Source organism: Xiphophorus maculatus, chromosome 8 (genome assembly GCF_002775205.1).
Source record: "Xiphophorus maculatus strain JP 163 A chromosome 8, X_maculatus-5.0-male, whole genome shotgun sequence".
Taxonomy (NCBI): domain Eukaryota; kingdom Metazoa; phylum Chordata; class Actinopteri; order Cyprinodontiformes; family Poeciliidae; genus Xiphophorus; species Xiphophorus maculatus.
Genome location: NC_036450.1, coordinates 6,992,688 through 7,018,656, shown reverse-complemented (window position 1 = coordinate 7,018,656; position 25,969 = coordinate 6,992,688). Strand labels below are relative to the sequence as shown.

The following is a 25,969-nucleotide window of genomic DNA, read 5'->3' as shown; positions in this document are numbered from 1 at the left end:
GATGAGTAATGGGCTCACGTTGATAGCGATCATAGAGGTTATCTAAAATCCCTGACATCGTCTTCAACTAAATCAAAATTCAGTAAGTCGGTGTGCTCCATCACCTTCGTTTTGGTTCTATTTGTCCACCTTCCTTGTCCTCTGATCCCCCCTGAGTGTCCTCTGCAGTCGCAGGTGAGATGGTCAGCGTTGGGGACAGGTGAGACAAGGGCAGATGCCCGTTAGCAGTCTCCATGCTGCCGCGGCCGCTGCTAGCATAGCTGCTGTAGCTGCCACCAGAGTCTGCCACTCCCTCGTAGCCTCCTGAATCCACTTCCAGTGCCTCTAAGTCGTTACTGATGGGCGGTAAGTATGTGGAAACCTCCTTCAGGCTGACAGAATAACCTGATTCCTTCATTGTGTCCTGATTGGGAGTTGGATGATTGGCAGTGTCAGCTGAGGGACTAGGTTCGCAGTAGTGGGGCACGTCAGGTTTTCGACTGCGATTTGGACCCACAGCAGTTGAGAAATGTTGCTCACTTTTGGTACTTGTATGAGAAAATTCAACCGAACAGTCCTCTTGGCTGAGTGACTCTACCCATGCGGATGGTGTGAGAAAGGTACTCTTCTTCTGTCTCCTCAAGTCTAGACTCTGACTTCGCTGACTGCGGTCCAAGGTTTTGGAGCCTCGGGTCCTAGCTCTCCAGTGTTCTGGTCCTGAGGTTTGCTGACCGAGATGGGCCATGTCAAAGCTGCCGACAGAAGCATTCCTGTTGCAATTGAAGCTTGTGCTTCTTCTCATGTCTTCATGCCTGCTTCGCTGAGACAGCGAGCAGCCGTGTTGAACATGAGAAGCAATCCTGTGGTGTAACATGGGCTTCGCAGGTTCCAACGTGGGCAACTCAAACTCCGGCTCGTCTACGCTCATCTCGACACACGACTCTTTGCCAACTGAACCAATTGGTTCACTGAGCATTTTGTCCAATCTTGTAGAGTCTGGTACTGTATCTGGAGTGTTTCTGTTGCTGTGAAACACTGTGCCATTACTAAGAATGTTTTCTTTTTGTGGCTTATGAAATGAGTCACTTGTTTGGTGGTCAAAGGATGAGAATCGTCTTGGACTATCGTAGCCTTGTGGTGGATCTACTCGACACCTCTGGTGAGGCAGAGTTGAGCTGTCAACAAAAGAGTGGCGGACTCCATTGGGTTTCTTAGTAAATGATTCAAGAAAAATGGGAGAAAAAGAAGGAGTGAAAGGGGGAGATGTATTCAAATGATCTCTGAATGGATTCAAAGTTGAACTTGAGTCATAAGGATGGGCTTCCCAGTTGGTTGCGGATGATGTAAGGTACTTAGATCTCTCCTTACAACCTTGACGATAGATGTTTGGTAAGGTCTTGCTTTTGTATTCCCACATAAGACTCTCAACACTTTCGTCCCCATTGCTCGTTTCTCTTTCCTCTGTCTTGACGTTCATGGAGTTTCTGTCTAGTGTGTACCATCGAAGCTCCCTTTCCATTTCTTCTCGCTCCTGTGCCAGCCTCAGGCACCGACTAAGGTTCCCTTTCTCACGTTCATGTTCCATTTGGAGAACCAAAGTGCTCGCTGTTGTTGAAGGCTGACCAATGCTGGCTCGGAGATGTGGGAGGACGGGAAATACTGAAGGCAGTCCTCTGTTGAGACAAGGCATGGTGCAAAAACTGGTGTTTGAGTACAAGCTGTTCTGATCAGGCGAAACAATGTAGCTTTCCTGAAGTGGCGGGAGTTGACCCAAGCTGTGCATTTGACTTGAATCACCCTCCAGTTTAAATGGAGGAACGTCAACAGAAAGCACACATGGCAGGTCTTTCTTGTCCTCCTTTTCCAAGTGGAGTGACACAGATCTTTTGACTCTGGAAATCGTTTTGCTGTTAACACTTATTGTATCATAGTCACCAGCTGCAAACCGGCCATCCGGACCTCTAGAAATCAACTCAATGGAGGGAGAAATTAAAGAAGTTGTCTTGGTAAGGCGGCCTTTGCTGTAGGTTGGCTCTAGAGTCCTGCGCCGACGGTTATTCTCTGTGCTCAAAGTGGAGCAGTCCGTCTGAGATGAAGAAGTGGTGGAAGACGTTGTGGGGTAGTGGGAGCTGGCTGGGAGCAGGCTTTTCTTCAACAAACTGTCTGGACTACTGGAGCCTGAAGTCTTACTGTGAGAGTGAGGGGAAAGATGGGGAAGGGCAGAGGAGAGAGATTTGTAAGTGGAAGAAAAACTGACTGCATTTAAGCTCAGCCAGCAGCTTGGATAGATCATCGTGAGGGAGATAAGAAGATGAAATAGAAACCTGTTGGCATTTTCAGCACATTCAAAGGAAGGAAAAAGGGAAAGGTTACTGTCTGATATTGCAGTGGACTGATAAAGGGGTACTCACATTGATGGGGAGCACTTATAGATGGCAGGAAGGGGTTCTGAAAGGGAGGGATGAGGTGTAAGATGGTGCACGACTTTCTGACCAGGAAGTGAAAAACAATATCAACCCCATCAAGAGCCCAATAGAAGGATCCATGATTAGTTGTAACAGTAGAGTTTGAGAAATATTTATTTTAGATGTAAAATCAATACAGTAATAATACTATAGGTCATTTAGTTTTTAGAAATGTTAATAAAATATTGTCACAGGAACGTTGCCATGTTGTTCACGCTGCAATGCATTTTGGGTAAATTACATCTAATGGTCCCACTGCCTGGCTGGGTCCAGCCAAAACAGCATGAGTAATGTCTTTAAGCCTTTTCAATTTGAACTGGAAAGCAATGGGAATATAGAAATCACAAGAGGTGATGAAGATGAGTAGAACCAAACAGTGGAAGAGGACAGAGTTGGCCGCAGCAGCTGGTGTTTGCTGCTGCTGCTTCGTAAATGAAACAATGAGTGACATGTACTTCAGGTTGGACTGTGTGATCCAGTAAGTACTGCTATAGCTCTGTGTCCGATCCGGACATAACTGAACAGAGCTCCATTAGCACTTAAAAGAGTTTCCAGTGCCGAGTTTTTGCTCGTACAAATGACTCAAAGTCTTCTGGAGAGAAATGTTGAGGGCACAAATGTACATCCTTTGGAAGTTGTGTTTGCTCCTGTTCTCTCCTAGAGCTCCTGCGCTCTTTGTTTTCATGTGGGAAATTTATCCAGATTCACCTCACTGTTTTTTTTTTATTACAGCCAACAGTGACACAGTGTGGCATCGTCTGAAATTACACCTGTCAAACATAATATGATGGAGAACTACTCAGGTAAAATTAGCCTATCTGTGTTTACTCTGTATATTCCAGTTCATAATGGACCATTATGCGTCATCAACCGAGCAGGTTTAAAAATGGCGACCTCCATGGGTGAAAAACATAACAAAAGATGAATGTTTTTTGAAGTAATTATGAGTTTTGGTGCATCACAAACAGCAATTTTTAGTTAATAGAAAAATTACAAAATATTTAGGCCAATATGTTCAACTATTCTTGGATCCCTTTAATGACTCAAGGCAACTAGGCTAGCTAAAGTTAATTACCCTTTCATTTATTACCGCCTAATGAGAAATTACACAAATCAGCAAGCAATGTGAACATCATCCATAATTTTTACAACTGGATGGATGAGGAAGGGACAAGATAATTCCTAAATCCATGAAGAGTAACTTATTACGCAGATATGAAGTGGCTCAATATTTTACTGAATAAGTAATCACATTCAACATACAGTTCATCAAAATGTGTTAAGTCTTCATTGGAAGATGAATACTGACCATTCTCCGTCTTCCTGCGGCGACGATCCCTCCTGCGGCTGACGAAGCAGGCAGAACCGAGCAGCAACACCAGCGCCAGAAACATGAAGCCGATCCCGGCTAGCACACCGGCCAGCAACGACTCCGGGACAAACGTGGACGTAGCTGCGAAGCTCTCCGTCACTGAAAACAAACAAATACGTTTAAACAGACAAAGAAATAAGTGACTGTAAATTTAGCCACAAGTAGAAAAATAAATTACTAAATTCCAAGTTTCATTCTCAAATCCTAAAACTCAGTTCTGTGGCTTAAATGCTGCTTAAGTCCAAATCTTAACTGCTAAACATGAAACCTTGATTTTGACCTGAATGAAACAAATTTTGGCTTTTGTTATTTGTTTTTACTTAAATATTTTATTTTCATTTATGTATTGTTATATAACACAGACAAAGAAGAAAGTATAGGTGCACATTGGCAAAGAGTTGGTAATTATTCTGATGCTTTATGTCCGGTTGTTATTTACAGTTGTCAATATTACTATTATTATTATTACTATTATAAATATCACTACTACTATTACTATTACTGCTACTACTGCTAATACTACCGTCATTACTACTACTACAACTACTACTTTTACTACTGCTACTATTACTATTATTATCATTATGTGGCTTTTCTTGTCTTGTGAGTTATTTTGTAATAATTTTGTCTATGTAATGTAATTTATTTGTTGGCTCTTTCGCCAGTGAATACTATAACATGGTTTTAATTACAAATTTTTAATAATTATTGAGTCGGTACTTGATCTTTTACCAATTTATTTTTGAAACTTTTTTGGTATCGTTTTGTGAGCCCTGTTTTCAGAAAGAGTCCATCTTTCTTATTTAATTTTTATATCTACCTCTTAATTATTCTCATTGTTTTTCTACAATCCTTGAAAGCCAACTACAGATTAACTCCTCATTTCATTTCTTTCTTTACAATTTAAATGTCTTAACAGAACAGTCATTGTTATATCGTAATGATTTGGGTATAGATTTTATTTTTAATTTAATTGTTAATCTGGTTTCCTGATGGAGCCTCATCATCATAATCAAACCTTGAACATGTTTGTTTTGCAGCCAGATGACCGAAACTCGGCGCAGCTGTCTAAACAAAAACAGAGATTTGAGTTGATGCTGCAGCGACGAGCCCTGATTGAGTCCTACGTCTGATTTAACATTCATGTCACACACAAATAAAAGGAGAACAAGAAGAAGAAAAAAAAAATTAGTGAAGCTATTTCTATGGGCCGTGCTTCAAATGGGCAGCGTTCCCAAGGGTCTCACTCTGATTCCCCTCGCTGAGGAGAGACGGCGTCACTTTGAAGAGGAGCGGCTGCTCTTTCTCAAACTCCTACCTGTGGTGGAGACGTTGACTGATGGACCGGGCTCGCTCAGCAGCTCCCCCCGACGAGAAAGCATCCGCAGCTCATACACACGGCCCTGAAACCACACACACACACACACACACACACACACACACACACACACACACACAGAGGATGAAACCACACTTTGTCAACACATGGCGCTGTCTGCAATGCTAATGAAGTTCATTTGAATTCATGTAGACCCATACAGGAGAGGGAAGGGGGAGATGAGACAGGCACAGGGAGGGAATAAAAAAATAAAAAATGGAAGTGATGACTGTCATGTAGTCTACAAAGTGAAACCACTGCAGCACAGGCAGAACCAGAGGGCAGGGGGTCGGCTCTTTACCTTCTGCAGACCCCTAACCAGGATGTGGCTGCTGCTGGCGTTGATGTTCTCCTCCAGATTAAACCAGTCCTCTGCTGCGGCGGCGGCGGTGGAGCGGGATTGGAGGACAAAGCCTGTGATGGGCGGCTGCTGGGCGTCAGGGAGAGCCCACTGCAGGATGACACCTGCTGAGTTCTGATTAGCTGACAGCGACGCGGGGGGCTTCGGTTTGATGCTCCTCCCTGGAGGATCTGATGCGAGGAGAATCAGAGACTTTGAGTCAATCAGAGGGAAGAAATTAAATCAACGCAGAACCTCGAGAGTTTGGGACGAAGGAGGAAGAGAAGCTAACATTAGCTCCACTGAGGAGAAAGCAATTAAAAGGGCAGCATTACATAAAATCCACTTTACATCATGTTTTAATATTTCCTGGAGGTTGCTTTGTTGTTTGATCTCCATGGCAACCATTACGTTGAAAACGGCTGGGTGGAGCTAGCCCCGCCTTCGAGGACAAAGCTCCCCCTCTGAGCTGCAGTTTTGCACCCATAACTCCCCCACTCAGCTCCTTCAGACTAGCCAGCAGCAATTAGCAAACACCTGGTGGGACTGCGGATCTGCTGAGCTCATTAAACAAGCTACTTCTCAGTGAAACGCTGGTAAAAATGTTGCTAAAGGATTAGTAAGGGGTGTTATGACTTCCTGAAGGTGGAGTTACAGAAAGAGCAGGAGCTTCTTAAAGAGACAGAGACCCAACTTCAAGGCGTTAAATTAGGAAGTCATTTTATAACAACTGGAGGTATTATGGCTACTTGATTGTGCTATGAAATGGCGCCACATGGCTGGAAAATACACAATATGGTCCTTTAAAGGATTTGTCAGTGTTTTCAAAGATCTGACATGCACATAAAACCTAAAACCAAATGTAGATAGGTTCTGTAGATGTACACATATTCTGTTTTATGTTACTACAACAATGAAAGTAGTAATATGAATATTGTACATATTTGTAGTGAGAAAACCAGTGAAATTTTTCCTAGAGGTCAGAGGTCACAGCTGCCGAGATATTAACATTTCTCTTAGTTTGTTAAAGTTCACACGTATTTGCTGCTGGAAATGTTTGTCACTTCAATAAGTTACAACAAATTTCAGCACAGGCTGAAAATAAGAACATTACCAGTAAATACATAGAGGTGGGAAGGAACTAGATACATTTACTCAGTTACTTAGTTTGTTAGTTAGTTTGAGTAATTTTATTATGAAGTATTTCTACTCTTATTTGAGTAACATTTCTGAATTTTCTACCCAATGAATGAAAAACAAACAAAAGTCCACCAGACACACACCTGCAGTTTTTGTTAAAGTATTAAAAGTTTTTATTGAAAGAAAATGATCAGGAAACATTTTATTTTGCCTGATTTGGTTACTTTTTGTTACTTATATGAATTATTGTCCTCAAAAAAACAAAATTTTAACTTAAGTTTAAATTTTTTTCCTTCTATTGGTGTAATTTTTAAATATTGAATAATTTGATAATTTACTCAGAACTTGAGTAACTTTTTACCAAATACTTTTTTACTCTTACTTGAGTAATTTCATGGCAGCTACTTTTTACTTTTACTTGAGTACAACAATCAGTATTTGCATTCTATCTATCTTTGGCGTTTCTTCCAGTAGTAACATCCGGCTGTTGGTTATGTGATGCAAAAAAATGTTTCACTTGCAGTTTTGTGAAATATATCCGTTTCTAAACCACCTCTTCCTAAAGCTTTTTTCAAAACTGGCAAATTTATCTTCCTACTTCTAATTTGTAGCTTTTACAGCTACTGAGAGAAGCAGGTTGTGTGTAAATATTTGGTTTTAGCTAAGAGTAGAGTCCTTGTTCCAGTTCTGCAGAGATAAAAAAAAATAGAGCAAAAGAGGAAAACTGGACTGACCCAAAGTGCGTGTAGTTGCGATCTCGCTGAAAGGCCCTGTGCCAAACTTATTCTGAGACAAGACGCTGAACTGGTAGTCGGTGGCGGGAAAAAGGCCCGAAACCTGCAGGCTGGTGCCGGATGAGGGGGGAACGGGTACGGAGTACCAGTCCTGCCTCCCGTCGCCATCGCTCACCGAAATCCTCTTCACCCTGCAGAGCCGGAGAGACGGAGGGAGGAGGAGGAGTGAGAACAAAACAGCAGCGAGGCTTCTGGGAGTCTGGCTGTATGAAACATGACAGGAAAGTAGGTTTCATTAATCATTCATGCTCATCATCTGCTCGAGATTTTGCGGCAGAGACAAGCTCTGATGGATCCCCGATATTGCACAGAGCGCACGCAACTCCAATTAGGTGTGATTTTCATGTTTCTACCAGAGATGAAGCTTTTATCTGACCTTCAGGGCTTTAAGAGGAAAAAACATAATCATTAACCTATTCAGAACGACAGGAAAGTATGCAAGTCAGTCTGAAAATTAAAAAAAATGAGAGCTTGGATGCAAGTGAAGAGGTTTGATTCTTTAAGAAAACTTCATGCAAAAGGTGAAGTTTTTGTGTTTGTTTACTAACAACTATCTGACCCTTCTTCACCTTTTAAAAATGTGTGAAAAGTGTAACCATCTGTCAGAGAATAATACGATCCTTTTAAAGAAACTGTAAATGGAAGGAAATACAAAAACAAGCTCCCATTATCGTCTTTTTTTGCCAAATACTTTCCGTTCGGTTTATGTACTGAACTCTGTCCATGTCAGGTCACATAAACAAAACATAAAATCAGAAAATGAGTCATATTTGATGCGAAAATAACAGAAATTAAAGCTGCAAGCAGCCTCGGGCGGCCCTCGCAGCAAGCGCCGCTCCGGCCTATTGGCCACCGCGGGGGTTCCGGCCACCGCAGAAGGTCTCGCACGATTTCCAGAGCCGCAGCCCGCTCCCCACCGCGGAAGCTCAGCCGCAGTTTCCAGCACCGCCGCCCGCTAGCCGCCGCAAGAGCCGTCGCGCATTTACCCTGCCCGTCCACCGGGCGATACGCGTGAATGCGTTCGGCGGCGCTACCCGACGACTGTCGAAAAATCTGGCGCAGATCAGTCGATGCGTCGAGGAGATACAACCCATGTATTACCTTAGGGGGCGCAGTGGCGCCAAATTACATTTCAAACCCGTTGGGCTCTTTAGAGGTGAACAAAGGTCATACATATCCAGTTTGGCGCCAATCGGATGATCTATGCCTGAATAAGAGCCAAACGTATGCATATGGCGAGGGACTGATATTCGCCGTTTGGCCACGCCCACAGGGTTCAGCCAGCAGCGAGCATTGACAGAGTTTATCATCCGAATCATCTTGATTAGGTCAAGAGAGCCATAAACGGAGCTTTCCAAGTAAAAAAACGGCACTTCCTGTTCTGAGGGGGCGGGGCTTATATGACGTCATAATATGATGACATAGGGTCGTCAAGGAACCCACCAGGGTCACTCCTGCAAAGTTTGGTGCAGAAGCTATCGACCGTTCACAGTAAAATACAAGACTTCCTGTTGTCAGAGGGCGTGGCCTACGTGATGTCATCATTTGACCATCGGATATTATTGGACACAAGATAATGATCAATAACTCAAACTTTGGTGTCTCTGTCAGTTTTTGTGTTAGAATTACAAATTATTTAATTTTTTCCTTTTCAATTCAACATTGAACTGTCATTCCGTAGGGCAATGCTGCCCTCTGGTGTCGAATTACTGAAATTACTGAAATAGTTTCATTATTTCAGTAATTCGACACCAGAGGGCAGCATTGCCCTACGGAATGACTAAATATCCCCTTTGTAATTGACTGTGTAATATGTCAATCACAGGGGATCTTTGACCCCTGCTAACCCCCCTTCAACATGCTCCAAAACTCACCAATTTGATAACTTTAAATCAAACATGCCTTGTGATCAGACTGACCAAGTTTGAAGTCGATCAATCGAAATCCCTAGGAGGAGTTCGATCAAATACGAAGGCTGTAAACGTCAAAATCGAGGTCAAATGAACTTCAATCTAAAATGGCCGACTTCCTGTTGGGTTTAGAGCATGGCTCCAAGAGACTTTTTTGTACGTCCTGACAAGATACACATGTGTACCAAGTTTCGTAATTCTAAGTTAAAGCATCGCTTGGGGCTGATTTTTAAAAATATTCTAGGGGACCGTATAGAGAAATTAGGCCACGCCCACCAAATTTCGCTATGGATTCCTGTTGGCAGGTTGATAAGGATCCATCCTAGTGAGTTTGGAGCAGCTCACCCCGAAACTGTGGAATTCAGAGCCAAACGAAATTCGATGGCGTTCGCAACGCCGCCACGCCCGCCTGCTTCATCGCAGCCGGTCGGGGTTGGAATCCCCAACACACCAACATGTCCTCTGTCTCTGGACACAGTTTCATGTTGATTAGGTCAAAGGGCTAAGATAGCGACCGTTCACAGTAAAACATGACACTTCCTGTTCTCAGGGGGCGTGGCTTAAGTGATGTCATCATTTCACCACAGGGTATTTTAGGACATCTTATGACAATCAATCACTGAACGTTTGGTCCCTCTATGTGTTTTTATATAGGAAATATAAGAGTTTCGTGTTTCATGGCGAGTAGGTGAACTTTGACCCCTGCTAACCCCCCTTCAACATGCTCCAAAACTCACCAATTTGATAACTTTAAATCAGACATGCCTTATGATCAGACTGACCGAGTTTGAAGCCGATCAATCGAAATCCCTAGGAGGAGTTCGATCAAATACGAAGGCTGTAAACGTCAAACTCGAGGTCCACAATGGACCTTCAATACAAAATGGCCGACTGCCTGTTGGGTTTAGAGCATGGCTCCAAGAGACTTTTTTGTACATCCTGAAAAGATACACATATGTACCAAGTTTCGTAATTCTAGGATAAAGCATGGCCTGGGGCTGTTCATTTAAAATACTCTAGGGGTCGCTATAGAGAAATTAGGCCACGCCCACCAAATTTTGTTATGAATTCCTGTCGGTGGGTGGATAAGGATCCATCCTAGTGAGTTTGGAGCAGCTGGGCCCGAAATTGTGGAATTCAGAGCCAAACGAAATTCGACGGCGTTCGCAACGCCGCCACACCCACCTGCTTCATCGCAGCCGGTCGGGGTTGGATTACTCAACACACCAACATGTCTTCTGTCTCTGGACACAGTTTCATGTTGATTAGGTCAAAGGGCTAAGATAGCGACCGTTCACAGTAAAACATGACACTTCCTGTTCTCAGGGGGCGTGGCCTACTTAAAAAAATAATTTCACCACAGGGTATTTTAGGACACCCGATGACGACCAATCTCTGAAAGTTTGGTCCCTCTCTGTGTTTTTGTATAGGAAATATAAGAGTTTCGTGTTTCATGGCGAGTAGGTGAACTTTGACCCCTGCTAACCCCCCTTCAACATACTCCAAAACTCACCAATTTGATAACTTTAAATCAAACATGCCTTATGATCAGACTGACCAAGTTTGAAGCCGATCAATCGAAATCCCTAGGAGGAGTTCGATCAAATACGAAGGCTGTAAACGTCAAACTCGAGGAAAAAAATGGACGTTCAAGACAAAATGGCTGACTTCCTGTGATATTTGCACTTCTAAATCTATACCTAATTCTGAGCATCTTGGTGAGCTCTACAACTGTACCAAATTTCATGTCTCTACGATAAAGTAAATGAATAGCAAAATTTCCTTTGAAAATTGCTAGTTGGCGCCGTTGAGCCAATTTTTTTGCGATTTTTGCATCGACCTTAAAATTCAAAATTTTTAAACTGCCTAGTCGCGACCGCCAAGTTTGGTGCGTTTTTGAATATGATAAAGCCCCCAAAAAGGCACCTCTTTGGGGGGTAAGAATAATAAGAATAATAATTAAAGCTGCAAGCAGCCTCGGGCGGCCCTCGCAGCAAGCGCCGCTCCGGCCTATTGGCCACCGCGGGGGTTCCAGCCACCGCAGAAGGTCTCGCACAATTTCCAGAGCCGCAGCCAACTCCCCACCGCAGAAGCTCCGCCGCAGTTTTCAGCACCGCCGCCCGCCAGCCACCGCAGAAGCTGTCGCGCATTTTGCCCGCCCGTCCACCAGGCGACACGCGTGAATGCGTTCGGCAGCGCTCCCCGACGACTGTCAAAAAATCTGGCGCAGATCGGTCGATGCGTCGAGGAGATACAGCCCATGTATTAACTTAGGGGGCGCAGTGGAGCCAAATTACATCTCAAACCCGTCGGGCTCTTTAGAGGTGAACAAAGGTCATACATATCCAGTTTGGCGCCAATCGGATGATCTATGCCTGAATAAGAGCCAAACGTATGTATATGGCGAGGGACTGATATTCGCCATTTGGCCACGCCCACACGGTTCAGCCAGCAGCGAGCATTGACAGAGTTTATCATCCGAATCATCTTGATTAGGTCAAGAGAGCCATAAACAGAGCTTTCCAAGTAAAAAAATAGCACTTCCTGTTCCGAGGGGGCGGGGCCTAAGTGATGTCATCATTTGACCATTGGATATTATTGGACACTCGATTATGATCAATCACTGAACGTTTGGTGTCTCTGTGAGTTTTTGTGTTAGAATTACTAATTATTTAATTTTTTCCTCCATTACAACATTGAACTTTCATTCCGTAGGGCAATGCTGCCCTCTGGTGTCGAATTACTGAAATAATGAAACTATTTCAGTGGGCAGCAGAGGGCAGCATTGCCCTACAAACAACGAACATGGACTGTTTATTATGTAATTACACAGAAGATCTCTCTAATTCATTCTGAGGGGGCGGGGCTTAGATGACGTCATAATATGATGACATAGCATTGTCAGGCATCAGACCAGGATGAGTCAGGCCAAGTTTGGTGCAGCTCGGTCGAAACATGTGGAATCTAGAAGCAAACGTATGGCATCGGCGTTACAGGTCACTTCGCCTCGCCGCCACGCCCACCTGCTATGTCAAAGCCGGCCGGGGTTGGAATCCACAACACACCAACATGTTTTCTGTCTCTGGACACAGTTTCATGTTGATTAGGTCAAAGGGCTAAGATAGCGACCGTTCACAGTAAAACATGACACTTCCTGTTCTCAGGGGGCGTGGCCTACTTAAAAAAATAATTTCACCACAGGGTATTTTAGGACACCCGATGTCGATCAATCACTGAACGTTTGGTCCCTCTATGTGTTTTTATATAGGAAATATAAGAGTTTCGTGTTTCATGGCGAGTAGCTGAACTTTGACCCCTGGTAACCCCCCTTCAGCAAGCTCATACAGTCACCAATTTGATAACTTTAAATCAGACATGCCTTATGATCAGACTGACCGAGTTTGAAGCCGATCAATCGAAATCCCTAGGAGGAGTTCGATCAAATGCAAAGGCTGTAAATGTCAAACTCGAGGTCCAAAATGGACCTTCAATACAAAATGGCCGACTTCCTGTTGGGTTTCGACCATGGCTCTAAGAGACTTTTTTGTACGTCCTGACAAGATACACATGTGTACCAAGTTTCGTAATTCTAAGTTAAAGCATGGCTTGGGGCTGTTCATTTAAAATACTCTAGGGGTCGCTATAGAGAAATTAGGCCACGCCCACCAAATATCGCTATGGATTCCTGTTCGGGGATGGATAAGGATCCATCCTAGTGAGTTTGGAGCAGCTCACCCCGAAACTGTGGAATTCAGAGCCAAACGAAATTCGACGGCGTTCGCAACGCCGCCACGCCCACCTGCTTCATCGCAGCCGGTCGGGGTTGGAATCCACAACACACCAACATGTCTTCTGTCTCTGGACACAGTTTCATGTTGATTAGGTCAAAGGGCTAAGATAGCGACCGTTCACAGTAAAACATTACACTTCCTGCTCTCAGGGGGCGTGGCCTACGTAAAAAAAAAATTTCACTGCAGGTTATTATAGGACACCCGATGCCGATCAATCACTGAAAGTTTGGTCCCTCTATGTGTTTTTGTATAGGAAATATAAGAGGTTTTTGTTTCATGGCGTGTAGGTGAACTTTGACCCCTGGTAACCCCCCTTCAACATGCTCCAAAACTCACCAATTTGATAACTTTAAATCAGACATGCCTTATGATCAGACTGACCGAGTTTGAAGCCGATCAATCGAAATCCCTAGGAGGAGTTCGATCAAATACGAAGGCTGTAAACGTCAAAATCGAGGAAAAAAATGGACGTTCAATACAAAATGGCCGACTTTCTGTGATAGTTGCACTATGACATTACTTGTAAATTCTGAGCGTCTTAGTGAGCTCTACAACTGTACCGAATTTCAAGTCTCTACGATGAAGTAAGTGAATAGCAATGGGTCTGTTGAAAATTGCTAGTTGCTGCCGTTGAGCAATTTTTTTTGCGATTTTTGCGGCGACCTTAAAATTCAAAATTTTTAAACCGCCTAGTCGCTTCCGCCAAGTTTGGTGAGTTTTTGAATATGATAAAGCCCCCAAAAAGGCTCCTCTTTGGGGGGGCAGAATAATAATAATAATAATTAAAGCTGCAAGCAGCCTCGGGCGGCCCTCGCAGCAAGCGCCGCTCCGGCCTATTGGCCACCGCGGGGGTTCCGGCCACCGCAGAAGCTCTCGCGCGTTTTCCAGAGCCGCAGCCCGCTCCCCACCGCGGAAGCTCCGCCGCAGTTTCCAGCACCGCCGCCCGCCAGCCGCCGCAGAAGCTGTCGCGCATTTTCCCCGCCCGTCCACCGGGCGATACGCGTGAATGCGTTCGGCGGCGCTGCCCGACGACTGTCAAAAAATCTGGCGCAGATCGGTCGATGCGTCGAGGAGACACAACCCATGTATTAACTTAGGGGGCGCAGTGGAGCCAAATTACATCTCAAACCCGTCGGGCTCTTTAGAGGTGAACAAAGGTCATACATATCCAGTTTGGCGCCAATCGGATGATCTATGCCTAAATAAGAGCCAAACGTATGCATATGGCGAGGGACTGATATTCGCCGTTTGGCCACGCCCACACGGTTCAGCCAGCAGCGAGCATTGACAGAGTTTATCATCCAAATCATCTTGATTAGGTCAAGAGAGCCATAAACGGAGCTTTCCAAGTAAAAAAACGGCACTTCCTGTTCTGAGGGGGCGGGGCTTATATGACGTCATAATATGATGACATAGGGTCGTCAAGGATCCCACCAGGGTCACTCGTGCAAAGTTTGGTGCAGAAGCTATCGACCGTTCACAGTAAAATACAAGACTTCCTGTTGTCAGGGGGCGTGGCCTACGTGATGTCATCATTTGACCATTGGATATTATTGGACACAAGATAATGATCAATAACTCAAACTTTGGTGTCTCTGTCAGTTTTTGTGTTAGAATTACAAATTATTTAATTTTTTCCTTTTCAATTCAACATTGAACTGTCTTTCCGTAGGGCAATGCTGCCCTCTGGTGTCGAATTACTGAAATAATGAAACTATTTCAGTGGGCAGCAGAGGGCAGCATTGCCCTACAAACAACGAACATGGACTGTTTATTATGTAATTACACAGAAGATCTCTCTAATTCATTCTGAGGGGGCGGGGCTTAGATGACGTCATAATATGATGACATAGCATTGTCAGGCATCACACCAGGATGAGTCAGGCCAAGTTTGGTGCAGCTCGGTCGAAACATGTGGAATCTAGAAGCAAACGTATGGCATCGGCGTTACAGGTCACTTCGCCATGCCGCCACACCCAGCTGCTTCATCGCAGCTGGTCAGGGCTTGGATCCACAACACACCAACATGTCTTCTGTCTCTGGACACAGCTTCATGTTGATTATGTCAAAGGGCTAAGATAGCGACCGTTCACAGTAAAACATGACACTTCCTGTTCTCAGGGGGCGTGGCCTAAGCGATGTCATAATTTCACCACAGGGTATTTTAGGACACCTATTGCTGATCAATCACTGAACGTTTGGTATCTCTGTGAGTTTCTGTGCAGGATATATAAGAGTTTCGTGTTTCATGGCGAGTAGGTGAACTTTGACCCCTGGTAACCCCCCTTCAGCAAGCTCATACAGTCACCAATTTGATAACTTTAAATCAGACATGCCTTATGATCAGACTGACCGAGTTTGAAGCCGATCAATCGAAATCCCTAGGAGGAGTTCGATCAAATGCAAAGGCTGTAAACGTCAAACTCGAGGTCCAAAATGGACCTTCAATACAAAATGGCCGACTTCCTGTTGGGTTTAGAGCATGGCTCTAAGAGACTTTTTTGTACGTCCTGACAAGATACACATGTGTACCAAGTTTCGTAATTCTAGGTTAAAGCATGGCTTTGGGCTGTTCATTTAAAATACTCTAGGGGTCGCTATAGAGAAATTAGGCCACGCCCACCAAATATCGCTATGGATTTCTGTTCGGGGATGGATAAGGATCCATCCTAGTGAGTTTGGAGCAGCTCACCCCGAAACTGTGGAATTCAGAGCCAAACGAAATTCGACGGCGTTCGCAACGCCGCCACGCCCACCTGCTTCATCGCAGCCGGTCGGGGTTGGAATCCACAACACACCAACATGTCTTCTGTCTCTGGACACAGTTTCATGTTGATTAGGTCAAAGGGCTAAGATAGCGACCGTTCACAGTAAAACATGACACTTCCTGCTCTCAGGGGGCGTGGCCTACGTAAAAAAAAAATTTCACTGCAGGGTATTATAGGACACCCGATGCCGATCAATCACTGAAAGTTTGGTCCCTCTATGTGTTTTTGTATAGGAAATATAAGAGGTTTTTGTTTCATGGCGTGTAGGTGAACTTTGACCCCTGGTAACCCCCCTTCAACATGCTCCAAAACTCACCAATTTGATAACTTTAAATCAGACATGCCTTATGATCAGACTGACCGAGTTTGAAGCCGATCAATCGAAATCCCTAGGAGGAGTTCGATCAAATACGAAGGCTGTAAACGTCAAAATCGAGGTAAAAAATGGACCTTCAATACAAAATGGCCGACTTCCTGTGATAGTTGCACTATGACATTACTTGTAAATTCTGAGCGTCTTAGTGAGCTCTACAACTGTACCGAATTTCAAGTCTCTACGATGAAGTAAGTGAATAGCAATGGGTCTTTTGAAAATTGCTAGTTGCTGCCGTTGAGCAATTTTTTTTGCGATTTTTGCGGCGACCTTAAAATTCAAAATTTTTAAACCGCCTAGTCGCTTCCGCCAAGTTTGGTGAGTTTTTGAATATGATAAAGCCCCCAAAAAGGCACACGAAGAGGGGGGCAGAATAATAATAAAACAGTACAGATACAATAGGCCTTCGCAGCGCTTTGCTGCTCGGGCCTAATAAACAGTACAGATACAATAGGCCTTCGCAGCGCTTTGCTGCTCGGGCCTAATTATGATGTGAAAATGAGTCTGAGCTCAACAAAACACATCTGCTGAACATTCAGACGCCGTTGGGAAAACAGTGTCTTCAGTCAGAGGCTTCTTCAGACTGGCTGTGATACGAACTGCTACAGGAGCATCTACAGCCACTCTTAAGAAATTTGTGAGAGAACTTAATTTATCTTTGGGATTAATAAAAAAATATCACAAAATCCTGAAGGGACTGAAAAGATGCTCAACAATAATATTAAATTTTAAGGATTTTAAAAATGTGAACCGGTTTTATCAATACATTCTGGCACAACCGGCCCTTTAAGAGAATTCTTGATCTGGATTGGCCCAAAACAAAAATGAGTTTTATTCCTGTTCTGGTTGAGTGAAGTTTGTCTGAATCCAAATCCATTTCTACTTTCATTCTGTCACATAAACCCCAAATAAACTCCCTGAAAGCCGCGGTTGGATGATAAAAACTTGACACACAAAAGAAACAAGCTTATTATGTCGGCTTTTATCGGTCGCTCTCCATCTTCGCTCTCGGGGCCGAAGCGTCGTAAAGTTACACTCCACTCCGCCAAGAGGTGATGGCAGATAAATGAATTCCTCATCCCGACGATCAATAGAGCAATACCGGGGCCGTCGATGGCTGCCATGGTTACGGCCCGAGAGGAAAGCGGGCGGCTTTACACCCACCAGACTGAAAACGTCTGCGCTGATCCTCCGTCGAAGCCGGCCTCCCAGGATAGGTTGGCCTGGCTCGGCCCAGGAGAGACGGACAGCGCGGCGGCCGCATGGGGACTGGTTCCTGCAGTGAGAGCGGAGAGGAGAGGAGAGGAGTTGGTGGAAACCGGCCAGCGCTCCAGATACCTGACGGAGCAGAAGGTCAGAGGTGCATCTATTGAAGTTCTGCATTTATACATCGGAGGCGGAGCGGAGGCACCGGCTGGTCCAGGTGGACCGAGGAGATTTTAGTAAAAGAGAAAAACAGGAAACTGCTCATGTAATCATGATGCACCGTCTCAAAAAAGAAGAAAGCTGCTAAAAAAAAAGACTGCAGCGCAGAGTGCTGGATGCAAATATACCCAGAAAGTTTAGTGGAAAGAAAAAAAAAGTGGTGGTAGATCAAGTGATCATGATATACCATGTCAAAAATTACTTAAAGAAGAAGACTGCTGCACTGCCACTCCCCCTGGTGGCCGTTCAGAGCGCCGGACGCAAATATACTCATGCAAAGTTTAGTGGAAGGAAAAAATGTGGCAGTAGATCATGTAATCATGATACACCATCTCAAAAAACATTTAAAAAAATATTTTTTTAGTATTTTCTTTTTTTTGGGAGGAAACTGCTGCTAAAAAAGATGATCGTCCAGAGCGCTGGATGCAAATACACTCATGGAAAGTTTAGTGGAAGGAAAAAATGTGGTAGAAGAAGGTGCACAGCAGCCATGTGAGAATTGTTCAGCAAATATAATAGTTTACCTAAAAGGGGGTAAATAAAGGGTTGCTACATGGGTCTTAGCCTTTGTTTTCCCCTGCTACACTTTTTCCTTCCACCAAACTTTCCATCAGAATACTTGCCTACTAACATCCAGCTTCATAACCAGAGATCATGTGTGTTAGTTTCTGCTGTCATGTTAGCATGTTTGCTGTTTATTTTATTGATCACCTGAAACACGTGGTGTCACTTTAAGGAGGGACTCACCCAGGACAAAGACTCGTGTGCGGGTCTCTATGGACGCAGCGCGGTTGGACACGCTGCACTCCCACTCCCCCTGGTGGTCCTTCAGAAGAGGCTGCAGCAGCAAAGACCCATTGGGTTTGATGGAGTAGGAAACAGAACGAACCGGGTCAACCTAAAAAAAAACAGAAACAAAAAAAAGTGGTTCAGTGGTGCCTTAAGCTCGAGTATATACATTTTTATTTTTTACATATTCGTTGAAATTGTCACCATGTGCTGATATCATAATATGAGACAGACAATCTGTTAAAAAATGTATCTCCTCCACCTCCTTCCTTAGCTGTTATTGCCGAAGTTTCTGGCGCCAATCAGAGCCAGGAGGCGGGTCTTAGCGCTGCCAATCAATCTAGTGCACACACTAAAGAATGTGTTAAAGGCAGAGAAACAACTTACCGTTACAGAAAACCCATGCTAATTAGCCATAGCATTAATAACAGCCTGTGTTAACAGAGAGAGAAAAGGGAGAGTGGTGATTGACAGCGCTAAGACCCGCCTCCTGGCTCTGATTGGTTGTTCCTAGTTAAGCACAGAAAGAAAGCGATTTCTTCACAGATTATTTGTCTGATACTGTAAAAACACAGTAACAGATTCAATATATAGAAAAATATTTTTATAAAAGTTACATGCTGCAATTTTCAGATGATAAATACTTAAAAATTATGTATTTTCTGTAACTTCATGGGTTTATTTCCTAAAAACCCAATAAAACACAAATGTTAGTGGTAGTGATCTGACCAAAGGGATGATTGAGATAACTGAGATTTAAAGAAAATGTGGAAACGTCAGGCAGAACAAAATTATCTTAGAGGGGCCTTAAGATGTCAGATTTTAGAATATTGTCATACTTTCCCTGCAGTTGAGATGTTCAGGACAACATCTCAAATTAAGATAATTACATGTGAGCTACATGGGTCAACTTAGCACAATTTGGAATTTAAACCGTTTAAGTTAAAGTAACTGTTTCCAGACTGGTCACTTCCAAAATCCCTGCTGTGGAAAAACAGTCATGCTTCCACTCGTCAACATTTGGATGATGTTTCTCTGCTCTTTTCTTGGAGGCAGTTCGGCCTTTATCCCGATAATGTGGCTTCTATCCAGGTGAAATGGACGAGGTGGATAATAGATCACAGGGGATTGTGTGAAATCCTTTGGGCTTTGACTGGATCGCCAAAGGCGAGTGTGTGAAATGACTGAGCTGCGTCTTGCTGTAGGGAACATTTCATCTCCAACACTCCAAACCTCCTCGTCATTTCCTCGGCCGCAGCAGAGAAACTCTGGGAGGATTTAGAAATCAGTTTATTAAACCTTCAACGAAGCTTTGGAGCGAGGAGACAACCTTTTAGCCAAATGATATTTAAACACACGACGCCGAAATGTTACTGTTCTAAGGGAGGGATGGATGGATGGATGGATGGAAAAACAAGTGGATGGATGGACAGATGGATGGATTGACTTGTTTGATGGACGGATGGACGGACGGATGAGTGTGAAGCGCTCAGCTACTCTAAGTCTTCTGGTTCTTCCGGACCGTCTCCACTAAACTCCGGCCCGTTCCCTCCAGGTCGGGTCGCTCCCTGCTTTGGATCGAGGAATTTAAGTATCAGAACGTGATGTTGTCCTGAAGCGGGAGTCGGGCCTACAGATTAGGACTGGGCTGCAGTAATCCAGGCGCTACGCTGGTCTGTTGTGGTGAAGAGCGACCCGAGTCCGAAAGCAAAGCTCCTGATGTACCGATCCGGTTCTGATCGTCACCTGCGGTCATGAAGTTTGGATCCTGGTTATCTCTGGTACTGCCAGAGATTTTGCTGTTATTACTATTCTGCGGCCCAATGTTTATACATCATGATTTCTTAATCTGACACACTTTTATCCACAGAAACATGAAACCTTTTCTGTGGATAATCAGCAACAACCTATCAATATGGCCGCCAGTGAAGGGTTGGTCTCACAATGCCAACCCAAGAATTTCCCAAAAGAAAGACATTTTTTTGTTTCACAGAGAGACAAGCAGCTTCGGTTAAAGAAAAAAAAAGTAAGTTTTCATTTAGAATATTTTTATTTTGCTTTATTTGTGTCAGATTTACCTTGCTCCAGGTGGCTGTTGCAGCTGCGTTTCCTTGACAGGGGATGAGCAGCGTCCTCCCGGCGTCCTGCCTGTATTCCTGGGCTGGAGTGATGCTGAATGACGGGGGGTCCTGCCAAACGCCAAAGCAGTAAGCTGAATCAAGGACATCGCAGCAATGCAAAACAAGGGATTTCCAGACTGGATTACCGCCGCCTTGGACTACATTATCTTAATAACAAGAGGATTAGCCACACAATTAACTCCCCCGCTAAGTGACATCGTTGTAGTCGGGCGAAGTTGACTTCTATTAATGTGGGAGGGCCTCGCAGGTCGGCGGGAAAAGGTCAAGAAAATGTTTCTTCTTAATACACAGTGAGAAAATTCTTCATGCTTGATGTGAATAGAAAGATTTAATGTCATCGTCGAATAAGTCTAAAAACACATCAATTCAAACCAAACACTTTTCATTCAAAACACAAAGATGGTAAACAGTTAATACTAGTAGTAATTATACACATTTTTTATACAAATAAAACTCATTATGTCCATATTTTCTCTGGTATTCCTCTAATTACCATAGCAACTAATTAGCATAAACTACCACAACATGGCCGCCAACTTAAAACACTGAACTGATCTGAGGAAGCAGCCGAGAGACTCAAAGCAAGTCTAGAGGAGCTGCAACGAAACTTTTCATGTGTTAGAATGGCCTAGTCAAAGGCCAGTATTTTAGGTAGGAAAATGTTTTCTGTACTTCACAATTTTACACAAGTTTGTGTTGGTCAGTCGATGTCAGTCCCAAGAAAATAGATTCCAGTTTGAGGTTATGATGTAACAAAATGTCAAAAAGTGAAAAAAAAAAGATACTAAAGAGTTTATGGCAGCAATATTTGAATATTTCAAAATTTCATCTCAAGAAAAAGAGAAATAAATCAATAAATGTAAAAATGTTTGATGAATGTGCAGCCAAATGATGAGATTGATCAATGACATCTCCGTTAACGTTTTTCACAAATTGATCAGCGTAAACAAGAGGAAGGTAAACCATTACCACACTGCAAAAAAACTAAATGTTTGGTCTAATTTCCAATGGAAATGTCTTCAACTTAAAGGTAACTTTTCAGCAAGAAATTTGCGTTTTTAAGTCAATAATTGGTTAATTTTGATAAAAAGTGAATTAGTACATTAATTAACTTATAATATGGGTACAAATATCTTGTTATAAGTAAAGTAATCTGCAAGTTTAACCAATATTAAGGAATGATTGACTTAAAACAAGCTTGCATTTTCTGCAGAAAAGTTATGTGTATATTAGTTTATTTTTATTTCAAATGTACTAAGATATTTGGATAACACTTTAGTTGAATGGGGGTGCGCAAGACTGACATTACACTGTCATAAACATGACATAGCACCTGTTATAAACATGAAGGAGTCTTTATAAATGTTGTCATGAAGTGTAATTTAGTACATAATGAGACTTTTGATAAAAAGCTGCACTGAAAGTTGCATTAAAAGTCAATTAAAAGTGTCAAGTTTGCATTATTTGGTAAATAATGACACTTTCAATGTAAAGTTCTATGAAAACGTACATTAAAAGTATTTACTGACTGACACTTCATGACAATAACAGGTGTTATATCATGTTTATGTCAGTGTTATGTCAGTGTTATGCACACCTCTTCAAATAAAGTGTTACCCATATTTGCAGTAGAAACTAGACCAAAGAATACTTGGTAAAAATTTTTATTTTTGCAGGATTTATTAAATGTGCTGCTGGGTGAAATGAGCTTAGAGCTGTTTCTCGTTAAGTGTGACCTTTCAGCAGGTGACCCACGTTGCTTTGTGTTCGTACCGACCTGCAGAACCACCCTGGTGGGTCCAGATGGCCCCATGGTGCCGTAGCTGTTGTATGGAGTACAGCTGTAGGTGCCCGCTGCGTCTTCGTTGACCGTCGCCATGACCAAAGAGCCGTCGGCTTTCAGAGTCCATCCTGGATACTGGAAGAAAGGCGCACAACTTAACTTTATTTTTCTTTTTGCCGTGTCTCGACATTTCAACATATAGAGCAGGCGTGTCAAACTCATTTTCGTTTTGGGCCAAATCAAGACCATGAATGCTCTTAAAGGGCCAAAAGTGCCACAATGCATTTATAAAACACATTAACAAACTCTTAAAATATTAATGAATTCTTACAATTAAATATCATTGAACATCTTTTCAGTCCCTCCAGGATTTCGTGATTCTTTTTGTGATTTTTTGCAATAAAAGTCAAAGTGTTTGTGGCATTAATTTGGAAATATTTTCCCATTATAAAAAGCAAATGTGACTTTTTATTACTCGCTGTATAAATCATGGACTATTATAATCTGATATCAACTAAAGATGAGGCAGCTGTTTAGCACAAGTAAGAAAGTTTTGACAATTTTTGAAAAGAATCTGCAATAAACTCCCACTTGTTAGTGTGGGAATTTGTTGATTTTCAGTGAATTTTCGTGATAATTATCAAGAAACTGGAGTAATTGACATAATTTGGCAGTAAACAGATAAAAACTGCATTGATTTGATTGATAACATGATACTTAAGCACACTTTGTGTTTAATCTAGAATCTAGAGGGCCACATAAAACGCTGTGGTGGACCAGATTTGGCCCACGGACCTCGAGTTTGACACATGTGACATAGAGAAACTGGTTGCCTATGTGTCACTGCAAAAAAAAGCCAAGCTGATATAATGGTAATCTGTTTTTGCATGGCTTCAATCATGTAGATTATGTGTGCGTTCGTGTCAAATTTAATATTCAAATTTAGTTGTCATCAAAATGAACTGCTGTAAATGGTTAAAATGTTTCCATCTTTGTCCAATTGGTCAATATAATGTATAAGTTTCCCTTTTTCAGTTGAATTACTTCATAAATGTGTTTTTATTTATATTATAATTCATTCACATTCACCTGAATGTATGGGAAGAGCAAAAATGTGAGAAACTATGAAGAGCTGTTTGACCTGAGAAGTGTTTTCTGTCACAAATATACAGTGTGTGTGTGTTTTTTTTCTCCTATGGTATGCATTTTTATCCATCTGGCATTGATGAAAAGAAACATTACCTCCAATAAAAATCACATAAAACATAAAAATATATATACTTTCTGGCTATTTCAATCAAAGCACAAATGTTCTTTTCAGGTTTCATGATCAGCTTTTGAGAAACAGAATTAAAAGCACTCAAAGTAATTTTTTCCATTACACCTTCAGTGAAAAGCTTTCGCTGTGTTCAAAAAGTTCTCCACTCGGCTGCTTAATGAAGCCAAAAGTGCCATTATTCTCCGCGGATTGAAGCCGTAAGTATCGCTGCGGCGCGTGAAAACCGCGGCAGGATCGGAATAATTGGCAGAATAACAGCCCGACTCCGGGCCTCTGCACCAATCTCCTGCGGTGCATCTCATTCTCTGATACATCCATCGCTCCCAGTGTCAAAAATACAGATGGGAGGAAACCCTGGACGCTTTTTAAGAAAAACCAAAGTTTAACTTTTACCTTACAAGAAAGAAACCAGAAAGAGGAAAAGCGGTTTTCCAATCAGGAGAAGTAAAAGGTAAGTGAAGGGAAGTTCTAATCTGTAATGGGTCCTACACTCATTCCTCTAATAAAGGGGGGAAAAAGATCGAAGGGAAAGTCGGGGACAACACAGAGGTGAGGAATTCCTGAGGGATTGCTTCCAGAGCTTTTAAGACTGAACACATTACCCATATCCATTAAAATGTATGTGATTGAATGGCCTTCCACTGCAAAGCCGGCAGGAAATTTCCATCATGAGCAGAGGGAATGTCAGAGAGGATATCCTTCCCTTACATACATATTTATTCACAGCTAAGCCCAGAATTGTTCATATCTCTGGCAGATTTATGTTTAAAGTTCTATTTCTAAACAATATGGAGCGGTTCAGCCAGAGTCCCGAATTAATTCTCAATTGGCAAAGAGAGAAAAAGATTAGAGGAGTGGAAAATCAAGACTCCCTCTGCAAAAAAATCAGATCACAACTTTGTTTTTCTGTGATCAGAAGATAAACTCCTTGTTCCGAGACAACCTGTACAAAGCTGAAGAAGCCCTGCAGGTTTTTTTTTTTTTTAGGTTACAGGATTGCTCTTTGCCAGCCATGTGGAGAGGACATAAATGTCATAAGTGAGTATGTAGCCAAATATATAAACTTTTGTATAAACAGCATCATAACACAGAAAATCAGAAAAATTATGAATTAGACTGTCATAGAACCAAACAAATTGAGAAAGCCGTTCCCCTCCTCGCCTGTGGTGGCGCTACACCAATATCTACCGAAGGAAACAACATGAAAATAAGTCAAAAGAAGACACAGATCGCAACTTTCTTCTTCACGAAATGTAAACAAGTGGAGTAGCATCAGATTTTAGTGGTTGGAGGATTTTTCTTGTCATTTCTCCCACTAGCGCTACACTCACGTTTGTTTTCATTGTATTTACCCAGAATGCCTTGAGGTATGCATTCAAACCGCACCAAAGTTCACATCGCACCAGATTTCACCGTTTTGGTTCGCATCAAAGTTTGATTACGCATTCATACCTCGACAAACAAAACAGAGCTTAATTAAAGCAGACTAAAAATGGCTGATGTGAATGAATGCTAAATAAATTAACAATTTTTATTAATAATCATTTTACACAATTTTATTATCTTTTGAGTATTGTATCTTGTATTGTATGAGTATCTTTCTATCAGAAACAAACTTCTTGCCCGAGTATAAGTCCCTGCCAGAGTAAAAACTCTCAGAATAGAAAGTTTTAATTCTGCAGTTTTGAGTCTAAGATGATAACGAACATAAACAGGATGTATCATGATGTGTTTTTGTGCTCTTTTAATCTACTTCATGAAGTCAGACAGGTTTTAAGTAACTAAGTGTGAAGTTTTATAACAGATAAAATCACCGTTAAAAGTGGATTTTTATCTCAAATGTTTGTTGATCTGAAACATTTAAGTGTGACAGAAAAAGCAAAAACAGGGAAAAAATCTATGACAAAACAGTTTTTACAGCCTGGTAGGGGATCCTAGTTGCTGCTACTTTCCTCCTAAATCCCATTGAAAAAGCAAGGCTGTTTACTCTTTTCTCCACACACACACACACACACACCTTCCCAGCATGAAGCAGACATGTCAATAACTTCATTTCTGCAAATCCTACAAAACACATCTACTGGAGTGTAAAATACAGCTCTGCTGAGGGAAAATGAATAGATTCAGCCACTTTACCTGGAACCACCATCATTTAAGCTGCTGTTGACAACATAATGATGCACAGAAATTTCCTTATCTTTTAAACTGAGCACTGCTCAGGGAAATTTCACCTAATCGTGAG

General features: G+C 42.5%; 1 protein-coding gene across 1 annotated transcript in view; it reads right to left on the bottom strand.

The window, feature by feature from the left end:
- LOC102221300 (protein turtle homolog A-like) overlaps positions 1–25,969 on the bottom strand; it is a 70,629-nt gene that overhangs the window by 5,706 nt on the left and 38,954 nt on the right. Inside the window, exons 10-19 of the mRNA XM_023338745.1 lie at positions 22,443–22,583; positions 20,603–20,713; positions 18,483–18,633; positions 17,475–17,586; positions 7,409–7,599; positions 5,496–5,725; positions 5,135–5,219; positions 3,754–3,915; positions 2,391–2,427; positions 105–2,168 (exon numbers count right to left, since the gene is read on the bottom strand). Coding sequence (XP_023194513.1) covers positions 105–2,168; positions 2,391–2,427; positions 3,754–3,915; positions 5,135–5,219; positions 5,496–5,725; positions 7,409–7,599; positions 17,475–17,586; positions 18,483–18,633; positions 20,603–20,713; positions 22,443–22,583 — 3,284 coding nt within the window. The remainder of the gene's footprint in view (positions 1–104; positions 2,169–2,390; positions 2,428–3,753; positions 3,916–5,134; positions 5,220–5,495; positions 5,726–7,408; positions 7,600–17,474; positions 17,587–18,482; positions 18,634–20,602; positions 20,714–22,442; positions 22,584–25,969) is intronic.